Source organism: Eurosta solidaginis, chromosome 1 (assembly GCF_040869045.1).
Source record: "Eurosta solidaginis isolate ZX-2024a chromosome 1, ASM4086904v1, whole genome shotgun sequence".
NCBI lineage: Eukaryota > Metazoa > Arthropoda > Insecta > Diptera > Tephritidae > Eurosta > Eurosta solidaginis.
In genome coordinates this window covers 96,874,099-96,895,387 of record NC_090319.1, presented here as the reverse complement: position 1 = coordinate 96,895,387, position 21,289 = coordinate 96,874,099, and the positions used below count along the sequence as shown (strand labels likewise).

General features: G+C 40.2%; 1 protein-coding gene across 1 annotated transcript; it reads right to left on the bottom strand.

Annotated features, from left to right (window-relative positions):
* Positions 1 to 7,239: 7,239 nt before the first annotated feature.
* Positions 7,240 to 8,825, bottom strand: CstF50 (cleavage stimulation factor subunit 1 Cst50). The gene is made up of 3 exons (XM_067759755.1): positions 8,670 to 8,825; positions 7,743 to 8,607; positions 7,240 to 7,673 (listed from the first exon to the last, which is right to left on the bottom strand). Exons 1-3 carry the CDS (start codon positions 8,741 to 8,743, stop codon positions 7,335 to 7,337), a joined length of 1,278 nt encoding a protein of 425 aa, XP_067615856.1. The 5' UTR covers positions 8,744 to 8,825; the 3' UTR covers positions 7,240 to 7,334.
* Between the last annotated feature and the right edge of the window lie 12,464 nt (positions 8,826 to 21,289).

Genomic DNA, 21,289 nt, shown 5'->3' with positions numbered 1-21,289 from the left:
TTTTATTTTAATTTTATTTTAAATTGTTGAGGCAAGCAGTCAGCACGCGTAACCACTCACGCATACTACAAGCTTAAGGCTTCCTTAACCCTAACGCCATAGTCGTAACCATACCCATATCCATAACAATCTCCAATGTGATCGATTAATGGTGCCTTAACCTAAAAATCGTAAAAATTTCATAAAAATGAAGAAAACGCAAAAAATTACATACATATTCCACAAAAAATAAATCTCTTAGTCATAACGTATCCAAAACAATGAAAAAAATCTACCAAAATTATAAAATTCGCCAACTCAAATATTTTTAGGTTATAGATATGGCGAGAAACCAAAAACCAATTGGTTGGCTATGGTATGGCGCCATTAATTGATTACATTGATTTCCATAACGTAGGTTCGATCAGCTGTTTTACCTGGTTATGGTTTTATTGTTATAAGTCCAGCAGACCATTCAACCTTGAAGTGCGTGGACGCACTACATAAAATTAAAACTTAATTATGTCCTCAAAATATGACACAGCCTACGCGAAAAAGACGGATCTAACCCTGCTTAATAGCAAATATATGGTCCGAGTTGATATAGACTTAAGCTGGGAGGAGTAGCTTTCCAAAAGGAGCAGAACAAAAGATATCTGGAAGTCATACTACACCTTTTTCAGTTTTAGTTCAGAAAGTTGCAATTGAAGTTCAAAAAGTTACAATTGAAGTTCAGAATATTAAATTGAAGCTCAATTGAAATTCTGAACTTCAGTTGACAACTCTTAACTTCAATTGTAACTTTCTGAACTTCAATTGCAACTTTCTGAGTTAAAACTGGAAAAAGTGGAGAAGAGAGCGGAGAAGAGATTGAAAAAAGCCTGCACTGATATTTATGACAAGCTCATCTTTTACGCCCTTGTTTACACTTTTTTTGTGGAAGGAGGAAATGCTTTATGAGCTGACCGGGATATTTAAGCGTCACTGCGGGACTCTCCGAGTGTAGGACTCCCTTCTTCCATGAAGGGCTACCCACTACCTAACCTCCCTCGGCCGGCACAAATCCCCGTACCTGGGACCACTTTTACTTTGGGTACGGGTGGTTGCTACGTGAGCTCTCACGCTAATGGGCTAGGCATCCATCTGCTCGTTTACAGATAAGTAAGTAATATGCCTCACAAATGTGCTGACCGTATCCCATCTGTCTCTTGAGCAGGTCATGTTATTGTCAGGTTAGAAACTGAGTCAGGTAAAAGTATACCAAAAGTATACATTTTCGTGTGGATTTAGTTCAGGGATTAGTTCCCTAGTCCACTCTCCTACGATCCTGTTGTTCAACTGTTCTTGCCAGCGTCCAATCGATTCTCCTCGCGCCTATATGGCAACAGCAGCTCTACTTCTTCCGATCCGCTGTTGTATATTGCTTTTCTTCCTCAGCGAGAAGGTATATCGGTATGGTTACCGCAATGACCAGAACAGCTTCAGCCGAGACCACGCCTTAAGCCGAAACTATTCGCAGCGCCCCTCTCCACGATATTTCGTTGAGGTGAGTGTTTCTAGTGGCTGGTCTCCAGCCGTCATATTCCTGGTAGTGGGAATCCGCCTCTTTGTGACGATGACCATCTCCGTTTTTGCTGTTGCTAGCTGGAGACCGTGATTAGCCATCCACCTATTTACATTACACATGACCTGCTTAAATTTTAGCTGAGCCAGCTCGCAGCTTGGTGCTGTTATAAAAGCTGCCACGCCGTCTGCAAAAGCGACGAGGAAGTTGCCTTCCAGCATGACCAATCGAAGAAAACCGTTGTAGGTGATATTCCAGAAATCGGGACCTAGTACCAAACCCTGGGCTGCTCCACCTATTATTTTTACCTTTCTTTGACCGTGAGTGGTTTCATAGATTTGATACCTGTCTGTTATGTAGTCCCATAAAATATCTAACAAATATTGCGTTACCTTCAAAGTGCTGTCTAGTGCCTTAAGCATGTCCTCCCATCTAGCGTTTTTGACGTCCAACATGACCAGCAATACTATAGGTCTTGCTCTGTGGCACGCTCTCTTTCTAAACCTTTCTAAACGCTGGCTTTTTAAACCTCTTTCAGGTTTAGTTCAGAAACTTGTATTTGAAGTTCAGAAATTTGAATTGAAGTTTAAAAAAATGCAATTGAAGTTCAGCAAATTATAATTGAAGTTCAGAATTTTCAATTGAACTTCAATTATAATTTTCCTAACTTTAATTGTCATTTTATGAAATACCATGATGAAATACAAATAGAAGTTCTGAGCTTCAATTTTAATTTTCTGAATTTCAATTGTAATTTTCACTCAACACCGTGCGGACAGTCTACGTGGTCCCCTTCCTGAGCTTCGAAAGAGATCCTAGAGCCATAATTAGTTGGCAAAGTAGGATGCAGTACTCGATGTAGAAAGTTAGGGCTACTAAGTGAGTGTTTTCGTTTGATAAAATTCGATTAACATTTTGGACACATTCAGCCAACGTTAGGTCTTTATTGGCCGATCAGTTCAACCTTAGTCACGAGCCTTTTTTATCCATCGAATTGTATTCATATTTGTTCCTTCCCAGGGAGTGCGGTATTCATCGCTCTTTTTCTGAGGGTGCCGATATGATTTCCTTCTTAGTCGAAGCAATTACTTATATTGGCTTAATATGGCCTAGCTAGTGTATCCTATGGACTTTGTATTCGTTAAACTATGTCTTCGCTACGTAAAGTACGTGCTTCTGCACCTTATAGCATGACGGTTACGATAAGAGACATGTAGAGCTTGGTTATTTTTTTCGAGAGAATTTTACTTCTCATTTGCCAACTGAATATGCACGCTGATATTGTTTTTTTAAACGGTTTTATTTAGCTTGACTTGACAGGCTGGTTGGTTGGCTGGCTGGTTTGCTGGCTGGCACGAATTTTGTAATTGAAACTTAAGTAACTTCCCATAAGCTACAAGTTTGAAACTTGGAATATAGTTCGGAACATACAGTCCGGTAGAAGTGACATCAAAATATTTTGGAGTTGGAGGAGGGACAAGAATACGTGGCGCAGAGTCGAGTAAAGTCTTTGGAAGGATTATGTATTGACGACTTAGATTGTAACAAATTGTCAAGAAAGAGTCCTTGTAATAATGAGTCACTAAATTAACTAAGAAGAATGAGAAATAATAGGCAATTAAATAAAGACTAAAAACTTGAAATAAACTAATTTAAAAAAATGTTCAAGTTAAACGGTTTTATTGAAAACAATAATAATACTAAAAGCTAGATTGATGAGGAGTGTGATGACTAGTACCTAGGACCTACCTAATTATTTTCTAGCTTTTAGTATTATTATTACTTCATGTAAGTATTGTTTTCAATAAAACCGTTTAACTTAAATTTTTTTTTTATTAGTTTATTTTTATGTTAATTCTAGTCCCCAGATTAGCGGCGGCCCTCACTGTTATATTGTAACGAATTTTGGGAAATTCTTATAATAATTATACACCTTCTGCTAACGTTCGAATCGCTGTGCTTTCGAATAAATAACTCCAATATTCAGTATTGCAAAATGGTCTTTATTTAGACTACTTTGAGAGTAGTACTTCACAATCACAATTATACTTCAGTAGTACTTCACAATAACAATTATGGTATAGCGTGTTTTAATCAAACTGATTACTGATTCCTCAGCATGCGCTGCTTTATGCTCTCGGTTACCTCGTTCGCCCATTTTTCCTAAGGTCTACATTTTTCACGAACATGCCTTCTAGAACATTTGTATCTCATACTCGGTTATTTAGCTATACACATGTATATCTGTAGTTATGTTTTTCTTCTAGCCATATGCGTGTGTATGTGGGAGTAACGACTTCTGCTCTTAGCTGCCGGCTACATATATGTATGTGAAATATTCTCTTCGCTGTCAGCTTTGATGTTTACATGTACAGATATGTGGTTGCTTGCTTTATTGTTGTTGTGCATTTATTTAGTAGCAGCATAGTGATGAACCGAAATGGTAATATTCGCCACAATATTAACATTTCTTGCCTTATTTAAGACTAGATATCAAAGTTGCCTTCAAAATTCTATATCTGTATTCAAGGAAACTAGAAATTTCAACAGGGTTGGACCATAGGGATAATGTTGTTGTTAAAGGCGTTGGTTCCATATTACAATTGAAAAGATGGTCTGTGTCACCACGATCGGAACATATATTTATTATTCGGAGTTCATGTGATCATATTCGCAGATTCGCCTACTGCATAAAATAGCAAGAAATGCCTTTTCAGTGTTTTATTCTGCTCTTTAACATTAGGTATTTTGGGTTCACGATGTCAATGTCTTTCTGATGTTTTTAGGAGACATCCCGTGCAGTTCTGAGAACAGTTGTTAATGTTGTTGTAGCGATAAGAATATGTACTCCCGAAGGCCTTGGGGAGTGTTATCGAATGTTGATGGTCCTTTGCGAGATGCAGATCCGGTACGTTCTGGTACCAAGCCCGACCATCTCGGGAACGATTTGGTATGACCACATGCGACCTTCTATGCCATCCCGCCCTCTCACCCCCTAGATCCACGAGGAGTTCGGGGTCGCCAGAGCCTCTGCTGTTAAGGAAACAGGATTCGCTAGGGATAGGTGAAGTTGACAATTAGGTTGGAGAAGCTATATATTTCGCTGGCAACCCCTGTGCAGTGTTCTAGCTCTGCTTATAGGATTGTGGATCTGAACTTTGGAGGAATTTGCAGTTGTATGGGTTTTGAAGGTGACACTACTATGAAACGTCAGACCTAAGATTTTAGGGTGTTAACAGTCGGGGGCGTGATGCAATCTACGGGGATGCCTAATTATTATCCCACCCGGCGATTCCACGTTGTGAGTATGGTGAGCCGACCGTGAACTTGACTGAGTTAAAAACATTGGAGAGGTTATGTATACGAATGTTTACTTTTAAGCATAGATCACCTACAGGGGAAACCGGTCCGTTGCAATTATCTGTTGCTAGCTCCACGCCTTGGGAGTAGCGTTGTGTGATCGACCGTTTTTCGACACGTCCACTTCCATGAACGCCGTCCTGTCATGAACGGTTGGTTGTATCTCCTAAAGCGCTAATCCCATTTCGTTTTTTTCCTGGTCTACCAGTCTTCTGATTTCTACTGGAAACGTAGCCTAAGGTTAAGTCTGTAAATGTAAACGTAGCCTAAGGTAAGTCTGTGTAAAATAGTTTAAGTCAAATTTATGGCAGCTCTGTAAATCGAAACAATTAATGTAAATTATGGCAACCCTAGGGAATAAAATGATGAGGGACTTCCGGTTGGACATTGAAAACGACAACCAAAATCAACCATATCTGGAAACATCCACCCAAATAAATTAATATTACTTCATTATACTAATATTCTATATCTGGGGTTTCGTTGGTTTGGATGTCGCAGATTTTCTCGCCACGGCTGCAGCTTCGACCGCCAGCTGGTATTTAGCGAACCCATGAGAAATTGGTGGCGGAGCAAAATCCTCCTTTTCGGTGAAGCTTTCCTAGTTAGCACTCTTAAAGTTGGTTTAGGTTCGGCGTTCTGTTTTCACAAAGTTGGCTGAAAAATTAATTGTGACCGGTGGTTGCCGGCATGGTAGCATGCTTGTTTAACCCAGCGAACGTCCTTGTTTCATGTCCCGGAAAACCCCCATTAAAATATTTTTAACAAATTTTTTCTAAAGGTTGTCGGTTTATTAATTTTTCGCTCTTGAGCATCAGAGCAATAAACATTCCAAGTGGAGAGGCCTGGTGCTTAGCTTAGTTTCTGGAGAAGCAACGATGTCGACGAGAATTAAAACCCCCCAGCGCGTTAGGGGGTTAGAATATACCCGCGGTAGGTATGCCTGTCGTAAGAGGCGATTAAAATAGCGTATTCAAGGTCGCTAGCGCAATACATAGCTTCTCCAAACCCAATTGTCAACCTCACCTATCCGTGGCGAATCCTGTATCATTAACAGCCGAGGCTCTGGCGACCCCGAACTCCTCATGGATCTAGGGGGTGGAAAGGCGGGATGGCCTAGAAGGTCGCATGTGGTCATAACAAATCGTTTCCGAAATGGTCGGGCTTGGTACCGGAGCGTACAGGATCTGCCTCCGGCAAAGAACCATCAACACGATAACACTCCCCAAGGCCTTCGGGGAGTGTCCTTATCGCTACAACAACAACAAGGAGAATTGCAAACTAGTTCGCATGCGCAGCAGATCCAATCACTAGGCCTCGATTTAGGTTCAGTATCTTTCTCAGAGCAGGGGGTATAGAACAGTGCCGCGGCAAAGAGCTGCTCTGTGGATGAAAATGTTTGCATGACGAATAGCAAATAGTTTGGAGTTATTAGTTGGGAAAACTCCGATTCTCTCCGCTACCAAGACCCGGTTATTGTGAAAATAAACTTAGGCCACTTGCATGCGCTATCGATGTCAGCCAGACGATACAGAGCAGATGAATACCCATTTATAAACATTTCATAGTATAAAAACACTGCCCATCGAGAAGCCTAATAGGCCCCCAGCGGGTTAGGGGGTCAGAATATACACGCGGTAGGTATGCCTGTCGTAAGAGGCGGCTAAAATACCAGATTCAAGGGATGTGTAGCGCAACCCATTCAGGTTGCCAGCGCAGTATATAGCTTCTCCAAACGCTATTGTTAACCTCACCAATCCGCGGCGAATCCTGTTTCACTAACAGACGAGGCTCTGGCGACCCCAAGCTCCTCATGGAACTTGGGGGTGGGGAGGGAGGGATGTCCTGAAGGTTTAATGTGGTCATATAAATCGTTTCCGAGATGGTCGGGCACGCACCTTAATGGTGCTGTGTTACCGGAGCGTACCGGATTTGTATCCGGCAAAGGACCATCACATCGATAACACTCCCCAAAGACTTCGGGGAGAAATTGTATCGCTACAACAACAATAACAAGCCTAATCGGAGCTGAACCTAGGAAATATACCGAACTTTCGATGAGAGTCCTAGGTGCGACCCCGTTTAGAAAAAACTTTTCTAAAGTATTTCGATGTTGCTTTTCCCGGCTCCTGAGCCCAGGTATCTCAGTATGGTAGGCCAGGATGCATCCTGCATATCTTTAACTGCCGTTTTGTAAATACAAACTTATTTTTAAATTAATAATTTTTTCTTGTTTCTATCGGCCTATTGATTTAAGATTATTGGTTCGATATTTTACACTGTTATACCTTAATTATCGGTTATTTGAAAATACAGTCATTAAAAAATGTTTAGGCTTTTGTTTCAGGTTGTTACGTATTTAATATGCATGATTAAATACAACTTCAAACTCTAAGCATAGAAAATCGCTAATTGAATCTTATTTGTTAATTCATTGATTTGTTGCACGACGATACCAAAACCGTGCACGGAAATCATCTGAACATGTTAGGAATGCTGGCGAGTTTGGTGAATGTGTTATAAAACGCACCGGGCCGTTGTGACCCAATGACATAAGATTTAAGCGAGCGCCATTACGGGAGTTCCATGAGCAAAGTGAAGTGGTGGCCTCATCAGGGAAGAGTACATAGTCCTCAGTATGATTGAAAACGGCCTGTGTATTGTGTTCCTGTTTGCCAGTAGTACCAGCGCCAGTATAGGTCTGTACGGGACGGCTAGTACATAGTTCCCACAAAAATACCAACGAATCTTTGCCAGATGAAAGTAAGTACTGCGAAAAAAAGGATTATTTCAATTAATTTTGTTTTACACTTTTTAACACACAAATTTATATGATTACCTTTCCATTTCTTGTAAATTCCAAGGAACAAATTTCTGCACCAGCATGTGCTTCCGGTATAGTATTGATGCAACGACCACTGACGCCATCCCAAACTTTAATCGCACCATCTAAACTCCCTGTAGCGTACAGTTTGGCGGTTGGTGCAAATTTAACACATGTCACGGCAGCTTTGTGCTGTTGTGATGGTATTGCGCTCACAAAGCATTGGCAAGTATGTACATCATACACACGCAAGACATAATGCTCCGTTCCAATAGCCATATAGTCGCCCGTCGGATGAAAAGATAAACAATTCACCGGTTCACAGTCGGTAAACACTTTATGTGCTTTTTTTACCGATGGTTTTGCAATATCAAATAGTTTTACGGTGCCATCACGTGAACCAGATGCCAGGATATGTTCTTTCGGATGAAATTCTAAATAGGATACTTCATCCGTATGATCATAGAGTGTACGTATGACAGGATGACCTTGCTGCTCCCGCCCTGCTTCTATATCTTCAGGTGCGGATTTGGCTAACATACGTTCAACATCCAATATTTTTATACTTGCGTCAACACTGCCCGTAGCAACCAAAGTGCCATCATGACTGAATGCACCGGCACGACAAGATTGTTTATGCGATGTAACATAAGCTGTTTCGTAAGATGCCGGTTCTGGTGCTAAAGCGGATGCTTCAGGTTCAAACTCCAAATCAATTCCAGGCAATATATCGTCTTTAGGTGCAATTGGTTTTTCTTTGGTGGCTTGCATACCGGCAATCATGACATGTAACAATCGTTCGCTGGGAGCGCATTCATCTGCTTTAACAAGCATAGATAATTCCATGGCGAACTTTTCCAGGCCATCGTACATCAGTTGACTTAAATCAGGAAAAAATGTTAATATCAATGAGTTTTTATTTCTCGCCATTCATAAGCTCACCTGATAATCAGCCTATATAGAATTTCACGATTTTTTACAAGATTCCTAGGATCTAATATCTCGATGTCGCGCATTTTCTCTACTTCTTTAATTTTTTAAGTTTTTGATAGAATACCAAAAATGTATGCAAATAAAAAAGTAAGAACAGCTGTTGTGATGCCGTCTTGCACAATAAAGAAATTATACCTTTTCAAATCGCTGGCAACTTCAATATATACCTGGTTTCGAACTCGAAGTTTTACAACTATTTTTTAAAAACATATACGTTTACGTAAACGTATCCGAAAAAGAATAAAAGTGTTGACAAATGTCTTATGTTTTATGCTACTAATTTTTTAGTTTAGCCCACAATTGCTAAAACTAGCTCAAAAATATAGGGAGCGGTGTCAAAAGACGCGCTTTGAACCCTAGACCCCTAGACCACGAATGCGAAAGTGGAAATTGAAAATTTTATTTCTTCCCAAAGATATTTTCAAATAAAAAGGAAAATTTGCATGTGCTTGTTGTAATTTTGATGTTTTTGTCGTACCCAAAAACAAAACTGTGGGTAAAAGTGCTTTGCGCGGGTTTAGTTTTGATCGCTAAACCGGTGTTGGACCTGCCCAATGTAATTCTTAATAATCGGGGTTGAAGGCCGCCAATGCAGAAACGGGTCTGCGCAAAAAATTCTACGACGCCACCCCCGTTTTCGAAGCCCTCCGGGCCATTTTCGGGTTTTTAGGAATATCTTTTCACAGAAATAAAATGTTTAATTTCCGCTTTAGGATTCGTCGTCCTGGGTCAAATACATGTCTTTTGACACGTATCCCAATATTTTTGGGAGTTTTAGCAGTTATGAGCTAAAGCAAAGAATAACCGCTAAAATTCATCCAAAAATATCGGGAGAGGTGTCAAAAACGCGCTTTGGGCCCAGGACCATGAATCCGGAAGCGGAAACTGATTATTTTAAGGCCGCGGCACAATGAAATTTTTCGTATAGTTGCGTTTAACACAAGCTTGTGCATTCCAGTAACATCGCCACAATCAACCAAGATGTGTTTATATATATGAAGGAACTTCAGACTTGGCAATTGAAGTTTATTTCGCATTGCCCATTCACACACAAAATTTCGCGAAACACTGTTTTAATCATTCCTATAAAACAAAAATACTTGCTAACATATTGTTACGAATATTAGCAAAACTAAGGAGTGCTGCCATCTCTAAGCCGATGCTAAGCAGTGACGTGAATTCACATCAATAATTCAATCATTATGTATCTACATAAACGAAACAATAATTGCGTCTACACATAAGTACCATGTACGTATACGAGCAGCGGAGAGTCAAAGCACAAACATATGCATATATCTGAGATACTCCTGAAAGTATGCAATGAGAAAAGCTATAAAATTGTGCAATTGTAGTTACAGCTGAGAAGTTTGAGGGCTCATGGATAATGCTAGTGAATTCTAGAAAATGCGAATGTTAAAATCAAAGAGTATAAAAGGCGACAGATGTAGAGGCGCTGTAATTCAGTTTGAGTTGAGCACTCAATCAGTTATTGATTAAGCACGCGATCTGGCGGCCAGTAGTAGAGTTTAATTTGAGTTATCAATCAGTTTGGTTATTAAGCCAGCGAGTAGCAAAGTATAAGTGTTATTGTGAAGTACTTTAATAAAGGCCATTTTTCCATTATTCAATATTGGAGTTATTTATTCAACAGTTTAGTGATACGAACTTAGAAAAAGGGCAAATAAGAAGATTTGCAGCAAATTCGTTACAGTATGTTGCGCACTTCATAATACCTGTATTTTTTTTTTTTAAGCATCAGTTACCTTTCCCACGGTTAATTGAGGATGATAACAGCAACAATTTGCAATAACTAAAATTTTATATATTCATATATTATTTGCGGTTTTTTTTTTATAAGTAAACAGGTTTGAACACTGGTTTGTATATACTTGAAAAAGTATCGTTCCTTCGCTCCGAGTATATTTCTGCCATGAAAAGCTCTCAGTGAAAACTCATCTGCCTTACAGATGCCGTTCGGAGTCGGCATAAAACATGTAGGTCCCGTCCGGCCAATTTGTAGGGAAAATCAAGAAGAGCACGACGCAAATTGGAAGAGAAGCGTGGCCTTAGATCTCTTCGGAGGTTATCGCGCCTTACATTTATTTTTATTTATTCTTTCTCCTCTTTCCCTCCATTCCCTTCCGCGTCATCTTTCCCCACATTCTACTCCCCTTCCTACTCCTGCTCTTCATATTCCTACTTTCTTCCTCTTACTCTTCCCTCCCTTTCTCCTCCTTATTTCATTATCCTCTTGCATTTGTCTATTAAAACTTTTTAGAGATGGGCCATAATCCTGCTAATTCCTATTTTGAGAGAAAGGAAAGATTATTATTGTTGTAGGTGGTATACATACTGAGCAAACCCTAAAAGTAATAAAGATGGGTGTTATTTGTAAGCTTTATTTATTTTGCAATATTTTAACTAAGCTTTCCAAACTTGCGGCAATAGACTTCATTGCATCTGCTTGGGTGCTTACAACTTCCGCAATTTTCTTCACCTTCTGAACTTGCGATTTTGCAGCTTCTGCTTGCTCCTTTGCATACTTCGCTATGCTTTCTTCGAACAATCTTTTTGTTCCCCGTGAACGGTGTGTTGATGTTGCTATATTGTTATGGTCTGTGTTATGTGATGATAGGTTCTGTGCAGAGGGTGATGTCAGATTTGTAGGCGTATCTGAACATGTGATTGTGCAGATGTCCGTTGTTGCTGTGATTGGCGCTGTTGTTGCTGCAATTGTTGCAGTGGCTGGCGCTGTTATTGCTGTTGTTGTTATTGTTGCTGCTTCCATTCTTGCCTCTTGAGAGAAAGATACTCCAAATACTTGTCCTGCCGGTGCAGCTGCCTTTGATATGGACAAGATCCTGTCAATAGTCTTTTCTGTTTCCGTGAGTGGTGTGCGGCAAAATGGACCACCACCTGAGGTTTAGCGCATTATCGACAAGCTTGCGTTTTGTCCTACTCTTGAGGTCAGCCCAGATCTACAACAAAACCGATTACAGATAAGTTGCTAGTAGTAACAAATAAATTTAAATATCACACTTACCTTTTTCCACTCAACCACGGTTCTTATTAGGGGGCCAAGAGCAGAGCATTAATTTTCTTGGCTACCTCATTCCATTTAAAATCGCATTTCGATTTGTCTTCCCCGAACCTCTTGCCAGGTCCAAATTGGCTTCCAATTCACTTACTAGCACTCCAAACTGCATGCTGCTTGTTTTCTTGTTACTAAAAACAAAAACATGGATTAAAATTTTCTCTAAATAAGTTAGTTATATTAAAATTACCTCTTTTTAGCTGCTATATCAATTTTTAATTCAACGAACGATAACTTATTTATTTTCGTTTGAATTTGACATTTTAATTCTTTATTTTATTGACTTATCGTTATAGAGAATGCTCACTTTTTATGTTTTCGTCACGTAAGAGTCAGTTTTTTTCGTCTTGAACCGTTATCGTTATACAAAATGCAAACGGGCGAACGATTCGTCTCCGAGGCGAAACGATCATTCGTTTCGCAATAGAGAATGAGGCCCTAAATCTCGAAACGCAGAAGGTTTATACTTAATCTTCGTTCAATCGTCAAACATTTCTTCAATCATTACAATATTTCAGGTGTGGCAACCTAAAATTCATATGTCATGTAATTTGTTTTATAGGAAAATATTTTAAGGTTGGAGCAGTTTTTAAATTCATGGATTACAGATGTTTTTGGAAGATTTTCAAGTTTGGATTTGCCAAGATTTGTAGTACAAGAAAAAAAAATTTATCAAATTAAAATACTCAAATATGATTTTGCTTTTTGAGAATGCATGGCGCATGGTCATAGTCAAATTATGACAAAAGTTGTCCGCCAAATTTAAAACCTATTTTGTTTCGACTCGAAAATGTAAATTATTTGTGGCTAAAAACCTTCACAAAAATTGAAACTGTACATGTGGTCCCACATTAAACCTCTCTCAATATTAAAAAATTCACTTCAAATAAAACTGTAATGGAGACAGTGCAGGTTAAAATATGACACTTAATAAATCTTTACAGTTAAAACTCTAGGTGGAGATATGCTATTATTACACTGCACTATGCGCGCCATGCAAAAAATTCCAAATGCGATGCATTTTCATTGCATTCGGCAAAAAGAAACGCGGCTAGAACACAAATGGTTGAACGACGTATCATTTTCTTATGCCGGGTTTTCAGTATACGTTTAAACTCTAGACAAAGTTGATTAGCTTTGCCTCTTTGTTGATTGTTGTTAAGTCTTTACTTAAGTATAGTAATTAGCAATAAGTCGGTCTTGAACACGTTTCGCTATTGAAGAGGGTGCGCCTTGATTAACATTGCTATCACTTGGGCTTTGATCTAAGTATTCAGTGTCAGGCTCGTGTATGGGTTCACTTAATCGGATGTTATGCAACACTGCGCATGCGTTAACTATTCTACCAGTAAATCCATGATGAAACAAAGGAGTCCTTTGCTGTGATAGGCATCGCCATGTTCCTTTGAGAACACCAAAAAGTATCTCGACTGGGTTTCGAGCTTTACACAATGCCTTATTGTACCGAAGTTTTGGGCTCCCCTCTGGTTGGTTAGGTAAAGGAGTCATCAGCCAGGGTTATAAAGGGTATCCAGAGTCACCTGCAAGTAGTTTTGTGTGCGATTTTATTTTCTGGGAAATTTCAGTGCATTAAACACACTTACCTATCAAAAACATGTTGCGGCTACCATTTTCAAAATTTCTCTGCATCACTCTCCGTACTGCAGAGGAGCTCCAGATAAACGCATCATGCCTTGCTCCTGGCAATTTAGCATTGACATTCAATATCTTTAGGTTGGGGTCACAAATCTGTATATAAAAATATATTATAGTCAAAAAAGTACAATACATTTCTTTGAATTATTGCTTTTACCAATTGTACATTTATTGAATGGTATCCATGGTGATTTACATATGCCTCTTCATGATTTCTGGGGCTCATGATCGACACATGAGTGCAATCAATAGCCCCAATAGTACCTCCCACAAATGGTGCAGGTGACGCAGAAAAAATTTCTTTCGCAGCTTGCCGCTCTATTTGAGTCATTGGAAACTTTACTTTATCGAAAAACAAAGAATGGTTGATAGCATTTTTACGCGATGTATACAGCGGCTTACAGACGACTGGCTCATTGATATGCCCCATTGTTCTCCAACGGGCCGTTGATAACAACCAGTTGCGAAGAAGCGTAAAGCAGTTAGAACCTGAAATTTTTATAATAGTGTTCAATTGAAAATTATATGAAATTCCATGATTTACCTGTTTCTCTGTTGATATCGCAGTTATTCTTGTACCCCTTAATTGACCATCAAGTGGAGAAATAATATCATGAGCCAAGTCTGGGGTTAGTCGGTACAGCTTTCGCAACTCCGTTGCATTCAGGTGGAATGGGTTATCTACTTCTCTAAGAAGGCGTCTGTCCTTAGTAACTCTTCATCTTGTGATAAAACGTATGCCAAGTACTCAAATGCCATTTGATTTATAAATAAAGCAGCTTTTCGTGTTTGAAGGTATTTAATTAAAGCTCCGATTTTCTTTTTTAACTAAAATTGTCAGAAATGTAAATTTCGTGATTTTTAACGCAGCCAATTCATTTGCCGTTTATTTAACAACACAGCTGATCGTCGATTAACGAATATCGATTCAAAATAGTTACTGAATAACGAAATCGTTATAGTTATCGATTCGCAAATAAAGCGATGGCAAATATCGTTAAAAAAGTTAGTGAATTCCTCTACAGAAAGGGTAAGTAAATTGCCTACTATTTTAAATATATAAACAACATGTATGAATTTGTTAGTGATAATTTGTCATGCTTTGGTTGATAATCAACTGAAGAAAGCAAATACCAAAGAGTTCGAACTTCATGTAAATACCAATTCATTTCTTTAATTAGCGTTTGGAGATTAAAATACATATGTATACATGCATAGAACTGCATATACGCCAATTACACGGCTCAAGTATCCTTGTGCCAATTACCAATTTGCACAAGGATTTGACCGGTGTGTGCACTGGTTGCGCTATTTGCGCAGAGAACTGCGCTAAAATCAAAACGATTTTGATATTTACGCATGTCTGCAAATATTGCACATGCTTTTTTCTTCGTGTATGGTGAATCTTACACAGTTTACCTGTGGTTCCTGATAATATAACATCAGTAATTATTGTTAAAAAATGTTAATATCGAAGGCGTAAGGATCATCTCTAGCTTGTAACAGGAATTCACACAAATTTAATAATACAAAATAATTTTTTATACAATTAGAACATATGTTTCATTTGTTGCGCTAGTTGAAAAATGAATATTGCGCAGTGCTGCAAGGAGTTGAGCTGGTCTTTCAATTAAAATATATATTTTATAAGTACAATGGGAAATAAACGCTTCTGGTGCGAGTTTTTCGACTTACGTGAATTACCAGCACTGTGGAAAATAAATAGTGATTTTTTATACAATTAGTGCCTTTTTTACACAATTAAAACACATGTTTCATTTGTTGCGCTACTTTAAAAATGAATATTGCGCAGTGTTTTTGTGCCGTGTATGTCAAAATTTTCATTTGCACTAATTTCGTCGTTTTATATTTGCGCATGGTTTTTGTATCATGTATGGGCCGTCATAGAAAGGGCGGAATTAATTAATTATGATCAGATTTACAAGATTTTTGTCATTTTCCCAGCGTCGCCATTGTCATTACATTGCGCTAAGAGAGGACATCATCACCTTATTACCCACAGCCAGTTAAAATTTTAGTAAATTTTGGTTTTTTCATTACTGATTCACAACGTGGAAAGTTATATATCGAGCATTCCATGGAGATTGGTAAACTTTAGCAGACTTTCGCATTGCGGTCATTATTAATATTCAAACCCTAGAAGGTTTATTGTAGTCATATCAAAGTTACCGATATGATCGGGCTAGTACCTCAATGGTGCTTGTTACCGGAACGTAGATAGATAGATAATTGATTGAGGATTGCACAGTGACTTGCATATCTCCTTCACAGCACCTGATCCTAGTCGACTTCCTTGATGGACCCTTGCAGTGTTCTTGGCTTGAGGGATTAAATGTGGGAATGCTCTGGCTATGGTGAGCCCATTAACTTACCCCTACGTCTTGAGATTACATCGCATTCTTGGAGGATATGGCCGTTTGCTGATTGATCACAAAATCGGCATGTGCTATTCGACAGTATGCCCAGGTTCTGCATACGGCTGTTCAGTCTATAATGCCCTGTAAGAACAGCTCTTGGGATTCTTAGGTTATCTTGCGACAGGTCTATTATTGCCCTGTAGCGACTTGTGCTATAACCTCCAAACAGTATCTTAGATTTTCTGAAACCTGGCGTATTGCTCCAGTGTTCTTCTCTCTTCTCCCTCCCTTCTACTAATAAATGCCCCTGTAAGCCAACTAGCAGAACGGCTCGGGATCGATGGGTGATGGAGTTGCTGCCTCTGTTGCTGTTGTTGTAGCAGTGCTTCGTCCGATCCAATAGATAGATAGATTGATATTTATTATTAATATGTTTACATATTTATTGATTTCACAATAAATTTTAAATATCACAAATTCATTTTCAATTCACAGACGTGTATGATATATATATATATGTTAAGTAATAAAAAGTATTAGATGTTACCGATCACAAATTGTCATCAATATCCTCTAACGGAAGTCCAAGTAAACTTGCTGTTTCAACAGGGGTGGACCATAATGAAAGGGCTGTTAGAGGCGTTGGTTCCACATTACAATTAAAGAGATGGTTGGTGTGATGTGGGGTCACATTGCAAGCGGTGCATATATTTTGTATGTCGGGGTTGATTCTGGATAGGTGAGAGTTTAGCCTGTTACAGTATCCAGAATGAAGTTCAGCCGGAGTGACTCGAGTTTCCCTGGGGAGTATGCGTTCCTCTTCCGCAAGTTTTGGGTTTTGAGTACTGGATTCACCGGGAAATTCCTGGCATAAAGGTCCGACGCCTGTTTGTGGAGCTCACCAGGGGCCTGCTTGTGTTTTTTTGTTTCATACGGCTGAGTTCTCAGGTGCCGTATTTCCCCAAAGTCCTTACGGAGATTACTCCTTAAGTCCCTAGGCGGTGTTGGCTAATCAATCAGATGTGCATTGGGATGCCCAGGTTTCGCGAGGCGAAAAACTGGAGAGATCAGGGAGGTAGCCATTTATTGTGTTGCAAAGCTCATCGATCTGTTGCCCTGGGCCATTATTGTGCAGTCATCGGCGTAGGAAACGATAGTAACTCCTTCTGGTAGCTAAAGTAGCTTAGAAATGTAGAAATTAAACAAAAGTAGGGATAGGACACCACCCTGAGGCACCCCCTGTTTAATTCTTCTTGGTTTAGATGTTTAATTTTTAAATTGCACCGATGCCTGCCGAACACCCAGATAATTTACGGTCCACCTTTTAAGTCATAGGGGAAGAGTAGACCCTTCCAGGTCTTGCAGTAACGTGCCATGATTGACCGCAACGAGTACTGTTCTATGGTGGGGGTTTTGATTTAAACCGCAACATTTAGCGCGGTGGTGGTGCTATGGAGTTTTATGAAGCTATGTTGATGGCAGGCTAGCTGCAAATTTGCTTTGAAGTAGGGGAGCAAAATGGCTTAAATCGTCTTGGCTACTGTCGATAGGAGAGATATCGGGCGATTTGACTATCCTATGTTAGCTGGTTTCCCAGGATTTAGTAGCCATTGGCCATTTTCCATTTTTCGGGTATGATAAAGGTGGAAAGACAGGCTGAAGACATGTGCTAAATATTTGAAACCCTCTTTCCCTAGGCTTTTAAGCACGGGCATGGCTATGTCGTCCTTGCCGACTGCTTTGGATGGTTTAGCCTGACCGATGGCATCCTCAACCTCTTTGGCGGTGATGGTAATTGGTGACGCGCTGAAATTATGTTTATGTGCGTGTCTGTTGACCCTCCGTCTATCTTTGTCGACCGTGGAATGCATTATATATTGTCGGCAGAAAGCGCTCGCGCATTTTTTCGCATCCGACAGCACTTTATCGCCAAAGGCGATGGAAACTTTGTCATTGTGCCTAGACGGATTCGATAGGGACTTAAGGTGAACCAAAGTTTACCTACACCGGCAGAGAGGTTACAACCGCTTAGGTGCTCCTCCCATTTCGCCCGCTTGTGTTCATCCATAAACAATCCCTTATTTCGGGGTCGCCGGGATCGACTGTCTTATAAGGCCACGTTTTCTCGCTAAACTTGCGGCCTCTGCCGGGAAGTGGGGCCGAATTTCGGGAATTCTACCGGTGGGAATGAAATGACCACGCTTCCCTTGGCGGGCAGCGATTGTCTGTAAAGGATTTCTATTCGTCCCACTTTCCTTTTTAAAGTTAATGAAAGTGCGTTTTTCTGTGACGATGAAGTCGGCAGAACGCTCGAGCGAAATAAGTATAGGCAGGTAGCCGGATGCCAATGTTACCATCGGCTGCCAGTTGACGCAGTTTACGAGTTCTGCGCTCACGATTGAAATATCCGGCGAACTGTGACAGCTTCCTACCATACGTGTGGGGGCGTCTCCGTTTATTGTGCAAAACGTCGTTTCTTCTATTTGATCCGCCAAGATCTCACCCCTACTGTCCGCCCAGTTCCTGCCTCTCTTTCCGGGTTGTCCGCCTGCTGTTGTTGTTATAGCTGTGCTTCGCCCCATCCATCAATCATCATCAATGTCCAAGGAAACTCTGTTTCAACAGGGGTGGACTATAATAAGAGGGGTGTTATAGGCGTTGGTTCCGCAATACATTTGAAAAGATGGTCGGTGTCATGTGGGGACACGTTACAAGCAGGACATATGTTTTGTATGTCGGGGTTGATTCTGGATAGGTAAGAGTTTAACCTGTTACAGTACCCAGATCGAAGCTGAGCTAGAGTAACGCGCGTTTCCTCTGCTAGTTTTGGGTATTGTTTTTTGAGTACATGATTCAATGTACAATTCCTGTCATAGGGGTCCGACGCCTGTTTGTGGATTTCACTGAGGACCTGCTTGTGTTTTTTAGCTTCATACGGCTGCGTTCTCAGATGCCGTATTTCCTCATAATGCTTACGGAGATGCCTCCTTAAGCCCCTTGGCGGTGTAGGCTCATCAATCAGATGCCTGTTGGGATTCCCAGGTTTCTGGGTTTGCTTGGTTAGCATTTCATTTCTCTCTCTAATGGGGAGTATTCTCGCCTCAGTATGTAGATGGTGTTCTTGGGACATAAGAAGACAGCCCGTTCCAGTTCTGAGAGCAGTATTTTGGCAGGCCTGTAGCTTCTTCCAGTGAGTAGTTTTTAGGCTTGTTGACCATATAGGGGACGCGTAGCATGCAATCGGCTGGCCAATTGCTTTGTATGTAGTAATGAGAGTTTCTTTGTATTTTCCCCAAGTACTACCAGCAAGGGATTTGACGTTTTATTACGGCTCTGGATTTTCGGTACAATTGCGGCTGCATGCTCACCAAAATGTAGATCCTGATCGAAACTAGAAAGATCGAGGAGATAGCTATTTACCTCAGAAACTAATTCATCCATTGAAGGGCCAGGTCCCATTGCCATAATCGTGCAGGCGCCGGCATAGGAAATGATTGTAACTCCTTCTGGTGGGAAGGGAACCTTGATATGTAGAAATGAGATTAGGCGGGGATTGGACACCATCCTGTGGGACCCCCCAGCGGGACCCCCAGGGGGTCAGAATATACCCGCGGTAGGTATGCCTGCCGTAAGAGGCGACTAAAATACCACATTCAAGGGGCTGTACAGCGCAACCCTTCAGGTTGCCAGCGCAATATATAGCTTCTCCAAACCCAATTGTCAACCTCACCTATCCGCGGCGAATCCTGTTTCACTAACAGGCGAGGCTCTGGCCACCCCAAGCTCCTCAATGAACTTAGGGGTGGGGAGGGAGGGATGGCCTGATGGTTTAACGTGGCCACATAAATCGTTCTCGAGATGATCGGGCTAGCACCCTAATGGTGCTGTGTTACCGGAGCTTACCGAATCTGTATCCGGCAATGGACCATCACATCGATAACACTCCACAAAGCCTTTGGGGAGCAACCTTATCTCTACAACAGCAACAACCCTCTTTTTAATTTTCCTTAGCTTTGAGATTTCGTTCCTAAATTGAACCGACGCTTGCTAACCATTCAGATAATTAGCAGTCCATCTGTTTAGAAAGGGGGACATGTGTGAGCCTAATATATATGTATGTCTTGGAGTAGCGTGCTGTGTTTGACTTTGACAAGTCAAGTGCCGCGAGCACCGTCCTGTGATGGTGATATGGTCTATGCCCCATACAAACCGATGGTTCAGATAAGAAGCTTTTCGTCATTTCTGCCCCATTTTAAAAGCTACAAGTTTAAATTTTCATCAAATACTTACGTATACGTCATATGTTGTTCAGATAAGTGATTCATAGCTATGTCATGCAGACCACAATAAACGTGAAACTTTGTATTCTCACACAAATTACCTACTTTTTAATTTAATTTTTATCTAAAAATTCGCTTCCTTAGTTCAGCTCCGTCCATGAAATGTATGTCCCGTCCTTCCTTGTTTTAATTGACAAAGTTAATAGTGCCCTAAAGTCAAAACTACCACTCATTACCATATTGTTATTTTAATAAGTTTTTTTTTCTATTACAGCATCACCGTAACAATAGTTATAATTCAATACGTGTATCCCCTACCAGTACGTTGGAGCGACAAAGATATGATGAAAGCAATAAATATCTTTTGTAGGGAGTCTCGAAGAAAAGTTCATCCGGGAATCGAATATAAGCTAATCGCTAAGGACACAATGATTCCACTGCCTGGAGTTTTAGAGAACAAAAGTCCCAACATGAGACTTCTTTACTACACTAAAAACCTTTGAATGCCATAAATAATATAAACTAATGGCTTAATGTTTGATTGAAAATCAGAATTAAAATGTATTTATTATATATAATAATCTCGTGTCATGGTTTTACTGGAACAACTCCTTCAGAAATTACCGAACCGAATTTTGTATGTATATATGGTAGGTATGCGAGAACGTAGCTAAATATATTTAATACTTTTGGGTAACCAGGGCCTGGCGATATCTACCTAAATATGGACCCGGAGACCATACATCGAGGGTTTATATACCCTTGCTCTGCTCTGGAGATAGAAAGCTATATATAAACCAGAGGTTCCACCAAGGATTTTTGTTTTGTTTTAACGATATGGATTTCAAACGAAAGATATGAACAAATGATGGTTTTTATTTCAATATCTTATTCTGCTCCGGAGGTATTGGCCTAAACTGGGGTCGATATTAAAGGTAGACGTAGATGGTAAGGGCAACAGTAGAAACAGAGGCAAACTTAGAAAGAAAAAGGGTAAGAAGACATTAGTGTGATGGAGGGAGACAGAAAATGTTAACGTCAGGGTAGGATATTCCCTATTACGGATTCAAAAGCAGGCCTGGCGAATTTCCGATGCGGTCGCCATTTAGAAACAAAAGCTGTAATATTGAACAAACACATCTACAACTATCCACAATT

What these genes read in the sequence shown, in the direction of transcription:
- CstF50 (XM_067759755.1), bottom strand. Translation starts at nt 8,743, where the DNA reads ATGCGCGACATCGAGATATTAGATCCTAGGAATCTTGTAAAAAATCGT. An exon ending in CTATATAGGCTGATTATCAG is followed by an intron (nt 8,608 to 8,669) that starts GTGAGCTTATGA and finishes TCCTGATTTAAG; the next exon opens with TCAACTGATGTACGATGGCC. An exon ending in AATTTACAAGAAATGGAAAG is followed by an intron (nt 7,674 to 7,742) that starts GTAATCATATAA and finishes TTTTTTTCGCAG; the next exon opens with TACTTACTTTCATCTGGCAA.